Below are 10,125 nucleotides of genomic sequence, written 5' to 3'. Positions count from 1 at the left end.
AAAAAAAAAAAAAATTGATTAAAAAAATGGGCAGAGGATCTGAATAGATATTTTTCCAGAGAAGACCTACAGATGGCCAATAGGCACATAAAATGATGTTCAACATCACTAAAAATCAGGAAAGTGCAAATCAAAACCACAAAGAGACACTACTTCTCACCTGTTAGAATGACTATTATAAAAAATAGAACAAATAACAGGTGTTGGCAAGGATGTGGAAAAAAGGGAACCCTTGTACACTGTTGGTGGGAATGTAAATTGGTGAAGCCACTATGGAAAAACAGTATGGAGGCTCCTCAAAAAATTAAAGATAGGAAAAGATAGAACTACCATACAATCCAGAAATTCCACTTCTTAGTATTTATCCAAAGAAAACAAAAATACTAATTTGAAAAGATATATGCTATATTATGTTCATTGCACATTATTTATGATAGCCAACATGTGAAAACAACACACATGCCCATTGATGGATGAATGGATAAAAAGATGTGGTGTGTATACACACACACACACACACACACACAGGAGAATACTACTCAGCCATACAAAAGAATGAAATCTTGCAGTGTTTGACAACAGGGATGGTCCTTGAGGGTATTATGCTAAGTGAAATAAGAGAAACCAAAATATCATATGATCTCAGTTATACGTGAAATCTAGAAAACAAAACAAACAACAACAACAAAAAACCCTCTTGGCTACAGAGAACAGAATGGAAGTTCCTAGGGTAGAGGGGGTTAGGGTATGGGCAAAACAGGTAAGGGGGGTCAAGAGGTACAAACGTCCAGTCATAAATAGGTCATGGAGATGTAATATACAGCATAGTGACTATAATCAATAATATTATAGTGTATATTTGAAAATTGCCAAGAGAGTAAATCTTAAAAGTTTTCATCATAGGAAAAAAACAAAATTTTTTGAGATAAAGCAAGAGACTCTTAATTATAGAAAACAATCTGATGGTTACCAGATGGGAGGGGGTTGGGGGGGGATGAGTTAAATAGGTGATGAAGATTAAGGAGTGCACTTGTTGTGATGAGCCCTGGATAATGTATGGAACAATCAAATTACTATATTCTACACCTGAAACTAATATAACACTGTATGTTGACTGGAATTAAAATAAAAACTTAAAAAAAAAAACCCAAAATTTTTGTAACTTTATATGGTTCACCTTTTCATACACATTTTATAAGCTTCTCTGTAATTACAGAATTAGAATTGTGCTAAACCTATAGATTAGTTGACTAATATTACAATGCTTTCCAATTCATGAACATATATCTTTTCATTTATTTAGGTCTTCTTTGAGTTCCTTCATCAGCATCTCTTTTTCAGCATAAGATCCTGTATATGTTTTGTTAGATTTATAGTCAAACATTTCATTTTTTGACTCTCTTGTAAATGGTATTTTTAAATTTTGGTTTCCAATTGTACATTAATAATATATAAAAACACAATAGATTTTTATGCATTGACTCTGAATCCTGACCTTGTTAAATGTAATAAGTTCTAGGAGTTTGGGTAGATTCCTTTGGATTTTCTACATAGACAATTATGTTGACGGTCAGTGAGAACAGTTTGTTTCCTCCATTTCAATCTATATGCCTTTTCTTTCCCTTGCTTTATTGTATTGGCCAGGACCTCCAGTATGACATTGAATAGGAGTAGTGAGCATGGATATCCTTGCCTTGTTTCTGATCTTCACCATTGAATTTTGTCATAATTGAGTATGATGTTGGCTGTATTTGTTTTTTCTTTTTAAATGTCCTTTACTAGGTTGAGAATGTTTGCTGAGAGCTTTTGTCATGAATAAATGTTGACTGTTGTCAAATGCTTTTTCCTATCAATTGATATGATCATATAGTTATTTTTAGTTTGCCAGTGTGGTCAATTACATTGCTTGATTTTCTAATACTGAACAAGCCTGCATTCCCAAGATGAACCCCCACCTTCCCTCCACTGGTTATGGCATATTATTCTTTTATATATTGCTGAATTTGATATGCCAATATTTTGTATTTTTACACTTATATTCTTAGGGGATGTTGGTCTGTAGTTCTTTTTTTGTACTGCTTATTGAGTTTGGATTTCAGGGTTATGCTGGCCTTGTAAAATAAGTTGAGAATTGTTCCATCCTCTTCTATTTTCTGAAAGAGATGGTGTTGGTGTTATTTCTTCTTTAAATGTTTGATAGAATTCACTAGTAAAACTAACTGGGCTTAGAGATTTCTTTTTCTAGAAAGTTTCAAACTACATTTCAATTTCTTTAAAAGGCAGGCTTTTTTTTTTTTTTAAAGATTTTATTTATTTATTTGAGAGAGAGAGAGAGAATGAGAGAGAGAGAGCACATGAGAGGGGGGAGGGTCAGAGGGAGAAGCAGACTCCCTGCTGAGCAGGGAGCCCGATGCTGGACTCAATCCTGTGACTCCAGGATCATGACCTGAGCCGAAGGCATTCGCTTAACCAACTGAGCCACCCAGGCACCCTAAAAGGCAGGCTTTTAATACAAATTCCCATTTCTAATATTTTTTTAAAAACTTGACCTCCAGAAAATTAATGCCCACTTAGTCACTAACACTCAGTTCAGTGTACTAGTTGGTGAAAGTAGTTTCAAAGAAAAGAAAAGATGTGGTCCTACTTTAAAATAATTATGACACAATATTGGTGAAAAAGCATTTTCAAATGGATATATACAAATATGTGACTAAACATAGGATATCTCAGTGGTTAAGAGCATGCATGAACTTTGATAAGTGACAAACATATTTGGTTCTGTAAGCTTGGGCAATTAACTTCCCTAACATTTTCCCCCTCATTTGTAAAAGAGGAATAATACCATAGACATGGCTGAGTTGTAAGGATTAAATGAGTTAATGCAAGGGATTCATATAAAGTAAACACCTAATTTGTAGTAGCTATCATCAGGGTGATTTTACTGGAAAAATTATAACTATGTATACAGGAAAGAGAGACTAGTATCATGGATTATAAGTAAGTACTTTCCACCCCTCTAGGTAATTATATAAAGATTTTTAAAGCAATTTAAGTGCTAATGCTTTCAGTTTTATTACTCTGTAAAACATTAGCAGTTGATGATTTAAAATTCATGAAAAATTCTATTACTTCCAACTTCCTGCTCTAGATTTGTAACTTTTTTCTGTAGCATTCTATTTTTTTTAAACTTCACTGTGATTATCAAATACCATAATGTAGTCTCTTATTTAATAAAAATTTGCTTGCTCCTCTTATCTTTTCTTTCTAAATCAAATTCTTCAATCTACCATCCTCTCCCTCTGTCTGCCCTGTCCAGGGTATTGATACTTTTCCTGCAGAACAATGAGCAGGACCTCTGAGTTTGAAGACACTATTCACTTACTTCCTTAATAAACAAGATTAAAACAAGCTGACTGATAAAAGACGAATATCAAATTAGCGTATAAGCCTGTTCACATGAAAAGCAAGAAAGCAGACTTGACTTACTTTGGATATGGTCTTTTAGTCATGTCATTGTTATGGTCTCAGCAAAACTGATACGGTTCTGTTTAATCAGTGTTCCCCACCTTTTACTAAGTTGCTTGCTTTATCTTTCCTTATATCCTTGGTCTTTAAAAATGTGCAGTCTTGGGCGCCTGGGTGGCTCAGTCGTTAAGCATCTGGCTTCGGCTCAGGTCATGATCCCAGGGTCCTGGGATCGAGCCCTGCGTCGGGCTCCCTTCTCAGCGGGAAGCCTGCTTCTCCCTCTCCCTCTGCCATTCCCCCTGCTTGTGTTCCCTCTCTCGCTGTGTCTCTCTCTGTCAAATAAATAAATAAAATCTTTTAAAAAATAAAAATGTGCAGTCTCATTACCACCACCATGAATATAGAATTAGGTGTAAAGTGTGAGGTAGATGATGCTTTAAAAGGAGAGGAGGGAGGGATTGGTGCTGTTGGAGATAGAAGTAGAAAACGAAGAAGGTGATGGATTTTAATGAAATTTGAAGGTTGGGAAGCTGCTGTGGAGAGCAAACAAAAGAAGGGTGGTGGTGGTTGCTCTGGTGGGTGCTGAAAGATGAACAAAGGCACGCAGATACAGAAGAGCTTGGTGTTTGCATAGGTACGTGGTGTGGGGATGGAAGGAAGATTTGCAGGAAGAAAGGGCTGGAACTTGTGTGCCTGTATGTGTATTTCAGAGGAGGAGAGAGTAGGCAGGGAAGGTTACAAGAATAGACTGTTTAGAGAGGCAGTATAGCTTATACTGGGCTCTGGAGCCAAACTTTCTAAACTGTAATCCTGGCACCACCACTTATTAATTATATGGCTGGACAAGTTGTCTAAACTCTGTTTCTTTTTCTTTCTTTTTTTTTTTAAAGATTTTATTTATTTATTTGACAGAGAGAGACACAGCGAGAGGGAACACAAGCAGGGGGAGTGGGAGAGGGAGAAGCAGGCTCCCCGCGGAGCAGGGAGCCCGATGCAGGACTCGATCCCAGGACCCTGGGATCATGACCTGAGCTGAAGGCAGTCGCTTAACCAACTGAGCCACCCAGGCGCCCTCTCTGTTTATCTATAAATCAGGAATCATAATGGAAACTTCTTCATTTGGGTTACTATGCCTGGCTCATGATAAGCTCTATATAAATGTTAATTATTGCCATTACTATAGAGAAATTAGTTGGGAGAGTCAGAAGGGTCAGCTGATGGAATGTTTTGAAAGCTAATAGAATTGAGAGATCATGTGAAAGACTACTTTTTTTTTAGTCAATTGAACATGATGCTGTTTTTGATGTTAACGAATATAGGCTTTTAACTGCAATCAGATATGCTCATCCTTAATTAAAATTTTATTCAGATTTTATTTAATTTTCATGTTACACTGAACTTCTGTCTACATTTAAAAGGATGATGGGGCGCCTGGGTGGCTCAGTTAGTTAACCATCGGGACTCTTGATTTTGGCTCAGGTCATGATCTCGGGACATGAGATCAAGACCCACATCAGGCTCCAGGCTCAGTGGGGAGTCTGCTTGAGATTCTCTCTCTCTCTCTCCCTCTCCCTTTGCCCCTCCCCCCCTTCCATGCGCCCTCCTTCTCTCTCTTAAATAAATCTTTTTTTAAAAATTAGAAATAAATAAATAAAAGGATGATGATAAAGCACACCAACCAAGATGCTAAAACCCAGGTCAAAGTCTTTTATTGTTTGATATTATTTAACTCTTTGGAATCAAAGGGGGAATATTATCCAAGGAGAAAAGGCAGCTAACATAGCAAGTTATAGATGAAAGGGAAAATGATGAGGGGCAATTAAGTGATAGGAAGGTGAGATTGTAGACTGAGGGGTAAAAATGGACTCAGGAAAAACACAGTCGTATAAGACTATATTTTAAAATTTAGAGAATGATAGGCATTTCAGAAAAATTTGAATGTTTTAAAAATAGCAATGAGTCAAATGCAAGTTAATACTGAGATTGAATTTATTTAAATAGGATAAGCACCAAGCAGCAATAATAATAAAGGAAAGATGTACATGGAAATACACTCAACATTTTGTGTAAATATTGCCTGAGCCTGGTACCCCCCAACTCTGTCCTCTTCCTCATCTCCCCCATCCTTGTGAATAACAGACTAAAAATATTATCTGTCCCTTTTTCTTCCAAGGACAGCCTTCTTTTAGAGTCTTACCCTTTTTTTTTTTTGCTCCGGGCAGGTCAGAGTTGTTATATTGAATTTCAAGTTGGGTGAGAATGCCCACCTCCCAAGGCTGCATACCGCCTGCCCCCATCACTACCTCCTTTGGGTGGGAGTCCTAGACTCAACAAAGGAGGAAGATGAATTGTCCTCTGGGAGAAAGGATGGAGGCCATTCCTTCTGAGAGGAAGCAGAGAAGTTGATCCTTCTAAAACTGAAATTGTGCCCTTGCCCTCAAATTTGCTCCTATCCCAGTCTAGGCCATCTCCACAAACAGCATTTCTACTCATTCTCTGGCTCTGGTCAGAAACATGACATTCATTTGTTACTTCTTCCTTCCTCTTATCTTCACTCCAATTCATTACTAAGTCCTGTCCATTCTGCCACCAAAGTTTATCTCAAATCTGCCCACCTCCATGGCCATCAGACTCAGACACCACTGGTCTAATGTTTATGCAAATTAGAAAAAGGATTCCCTTCCCGTGGGCAGATGCTGGTGCTGGACCTCAGCCCCATTTGCCATCTTTGTGCAGGACATGAGCTCTAAAACCCTGCATGTTGGTCCTGGACCCCAGCCCACTCCATGCTGCTCTGTTGTAATCACCTCACTTTTCTGCCCACATCCACCCTTGTCCCTTTCCAACCCATTCTCCACACAACAGAGGGACTACTTTTAAATTCCCACTTTTACTTCACTCCCTACTTAACCCTTCAATAGGTTTCTACTGCTATTAGAATGAAAACCCGAACCCTTATCATGGCCTGCAAGGTTTTGTATAGTCTGGTGCCTAGTTACATCTTTATCTTTACTGGCATCGATTTGCCTTGATAACTTTCAGCCACACTGCCTTGTTTTGGTTCCTGAAACTTGCCAAGCTTCCCCCTTACCCCAAAAGACTGCCTGACTTAGCTTGGCTAATTTTTACTCTTCCTTCAGGGCTCAGTTTAAATGTTACTTCTTTATGAAAGCCATCCCTGAATCCAAAATCTAAAGATATCCTCATAGCACTCTATTTTTTTAATCATACTTAACACATTTGTAATTATATATTCACTAGTGATTTACTTGTTTAATATCCTTTTTCCTATTATATACACTAAGCTCCACAGGGGCAAGGATCATTCCTGACTTAGTCCAGTATCTTTCATTCATCCAAGTTTCTATTCAAGTTCATTCTAAAGGTCTTCTCTGTGCCAATGACTATACTAGATGCTAGGCATAGAGAAGTGAATAGATAGATGAAGTCATTGCTCTTATGAGGGAAACATAACCAATCAATAAACAAGTAGACAAGATGATTACAGATTGTGATATGTGATATGCAGGACACTCTGGGATCTTTAAGCTCAGAGAGCTGTCTGTATGAATGCCAAATGTTTTGTTTAGGACAGAGTTAGCTGCTAAACATAACTGAAGAATTTACTTTGCTCATGTGAAGTCCGAAACAAATATTCCTGATGGATGGATGGCTCTCCTCCAAGTGGTAATTCAGGGACTCAGGCTCCTTCTAATATGTGCTCTGCCATCTTCAGCATGTGGCCACAGAAAGGTAACAACATGGAAGATTGTGGAATTATTATTATTTCTTTAATGAGCTAAATCTAGATGGCTACACCTAATTGCAAGGGAGGCTGGGGAACATAATCTATCTCTGTACTGAGTTAAAAGAGTATATAGATTTGGTGATGAGCACCTTCAACAGTACCTGGCACAACCCTGGCATAATGAAGAAATGAAGATAAATTAGAAATGAAGCTTATTCTAAAAAATTTTATCTTTTGAGTGTACATAGGAGTCAAAATTATGTCTGATCTAGTATATTTAATCTCCAATCCCCAGGAATCTAGAAATAGTCTTTAAAATGAAATTAATTTATGTATCTGTTTCTCAGAACAACACAGTTTCTATTATTTTTATTTTTTTTAAACACCACAGTTTTAAAAACTCATCTATGTGTTTATTTAATTCAGGGTCACCTTTGAGGTTTCCATTTTTATTTCTCATGGTTTTTAGCCTGTCCCAAATCTTGCCACTTCACAGCCTCTCCATTCGTGGGTTTGGATGATTGCATTAGGACAAGTCCCTAGTCAAGGCAATAGAATGGATCACAAGTGAGACACACCTGGGAACCAGTAGCTTTGAACTTGTTGACATGCACCTAAATCACTATATAAATTCTTTGCTTATATTTTATGGTATTCTTTATAATTGTATGCTCTGAATTAAACACGGTTTAAGTTTTAATTATTCTTTGATACCAGAGCAGACACATGGTCACATGTTTGTGGCAATCTGTATTTAAAGCTTTTCTATTCTTAAACTGCTTTTCACGTCCTGACTGCATCTTAGTTTTAAAAGCACAGAAACACGGAGCTCTAAGGGACCTCATCAATCAGACACCTTTACCTGTTGGCTTAACTTTAGACTCAATTCAGAAGGGATCTGAAATCTAGTTTACCGATTAATCCTACAGAGATTTAAAAAAAAAAAAAAGTGAAACATGCCTGAATCCGTGTCAAATTGGTTTTAGTTAACTTTTCCTAAGAGAGACTCCTCCTTGAGGTAGTCCGAGGGCACGGCCCTGGACAGCAGTTTCGCACATCTACTAAGGAAATTTAAGAGTCGAGCGCGGCAGGTGGAAACACCGTGCGGCTGAGAATGGGCGATGCGGCTGTATCCGCGACCCCTGGAGCGGAAGGGACTGCACTTCCACTAACGGGATCGTCAGGAAGTCGGAGAAGTGGCGGCAGCGTAGCCTGCAGTCCTTTTCACCGGGTGGGAGTAAGGATACCGGGGGTCCTCCGCCCCGCAGCGAAGCCGCCCCGAGGTGCCCGGCGCCGCAGGACGCCCGCCACGCCCCACGCCGCCCTGCAGGCGAACGCAGGAGGCGGTAAGGCCCCGCCGGGCCACCGTAGCGCTGCGGCTCGGGCCTCTCCTCCCGCGCCGCCCTCCGCCCCCAGCCTCCCCGCGCCGCGGCAGCTCTGGGCAGGGAGCGCCGCCGCCGCCGCCGCCGCCGCTTCCTCCTCTGCAGCCGTTCGGCCGCTGCGTGACGCGTCGTTTCCTCCCAACATGGCGGCCGGGGCAGGTCGGCGGTGATGGAGGCCAGTCCGCGGCCGCGGCGGGTGCTAATTCCCACAGTAGTCAGGGCAGCCGTGCTCTCTCCGGGCTTCTGAGCCGCCGCCGCCGCCGCCTTGTCCCTCGGCTCCCGGCAGACGGCCGCCCGGGCTGGGCTCCCTCGCCGCCCCTGGGCCGGAGGGGCGAGTGAGGGGGGTGGCCGGGAAGCGACCCCAGGCCGGGAGAAGCGGCGGTCCGACGGGCGCGGCCCTCAAGGGGCGGCCTCTCAAGGGCTGGTGAAGACCTCCTCGCCCCTCGCCCTCACCGCGGCTGCTGCCACCTGCCCGTCCCTTCGTGATCCGGTCGCTGCCCTCCACGCCTCCTCTCCCCCACTTCCACCCCCTCTCCTTTCTCTCTTCTCTTCCTCCACCTCCTCCTCCTCCCCTCCAGCCGCCGGGAGCCGCGGGTCGGACGAGCCGCCGCCTCCTTCTCTGCGTCCATGTATGAGGGGAAGAAGACGAAGAACATGTTCCTGACCCGGGCCCTGGAGAAGATTTTGGCCGACAAGGAAGTGAAGAAGGCGCATCACTCCCAGCTGCGCAAAGCGTGCGAGGTGGCGTTAGGTGAGCGGGGAGGAGGCCCGGCGTGGGGGGGGGGGGGGGGGCCGGGCGGCGCGGCAGGCGCCGCGGGAGGTGGGGTCGCCTGGGGCTGCCCTAGGCCGGCGCCGCTGACCTCAGGGAGCCCTCGCGAAGCTCTTTGCTCCCCGGCTGGAGTTGACTGTAACTCGGCTGGATGTGGGCAGAGGCAGGGTGGAGGAGGAAGGGCAGGAAGCTAGGCTCGGGGAACGCGGCAGGGCTTGGAATCGACTTGAGAGTATGAGATTTTGTTGGTGGACCGTGCCGTGCGGACAGGCTAGCACCCTTTGTGATGAGCAGAAGATGAACTGTTGTTTATTAGCTTGGAAATTGAGGTAGAGCTGATTTGTCAAGATTGGCCGTGGGAAGGGTTCCGTATCGTAATTTTGATAACTTTGTCGTTTGGCGTGGTACTTTGGGAAGATAGGCCAAAGTTGTTCCCTTGTTGACAGTCTTGACAAGGGGTCTGCAAGAGGTGTAGCCCATTCTGACATCTCTCCGCCTCCGCCACAGGAAAAACAGAGTGATGTTGTTCTGTGACTGGGCTGACCTGGAAGAACAAGACCAGAGGTTAAGGGGTGGGGGTGGCGATATAAAAGCCAGGAAGGGAAGGACCTTTAAATATGCCGGCTTTAGTGACAAGGAAGGGAGGGTTTGAAATGGGGAAGATGGAAAAGACAATGGCACCCACCAGCCACATGTCTGGACAGTGACAGCTGCTCTCAAGCTTGAATTCTGATTTATAGTTCAGACGGAGGAGATCTAGT

At 42.5% G+C, this 10,125-nt stretch overlaps 1 protein-coding gene across 3 annotated transcripts in view; it reads left to right on the top strand.

Annotated features, from left to right (window-relative positions):
* The first annotated feature begins 8,697 nt into the window (after positions 1-8,697).
* The window catches only part of ARFGEF1 (ADP ribosylation factor guanine nucleotide exchange factor 1), a 146,597-nt gene continuing 145,169 nt past the window's right edge, over positions 8,698-10,125 (top strand). For all 3 annotated transcript variants that reach the window (XR_004680413.1, XM_035011280.1, XM_035011279.1), the window contains exon 1: positions 8,698-9,346. Coding sequence is in view for 2 of the 3 variants with exons in the window: in XM_035011280.1 (XP_034867171.1) it covers positions 9,223-9,346 (124 nt within the window). In the remaining variant the exon portion in view is untranslated. The remainder of the gene's footprint in view (positions 9,347-10,125) is intronic.

Source organism: Mirounga leonina, unplaced genomic scaffold (genome assembly GCF_011800145.1).
Source record: "Mirounga leonina isolate KUSES-001 unplaced genomic scaffold, KU_Mleo_1.0 Mir_165, whole genome shotgun sequence".
NCBI classification, from domain to species: domain Eukaryota; kingdom Metazoa; phylum Chordata; class Mammalia; order Carnivora; family Phocidae; genus Mirounga; species Mirounga leonina.
The sequence above is the reverse complement of the archived record's forward strand: the minus strand, read 5'-3'. Positions and strand labels throughout refer to the sequence as shown.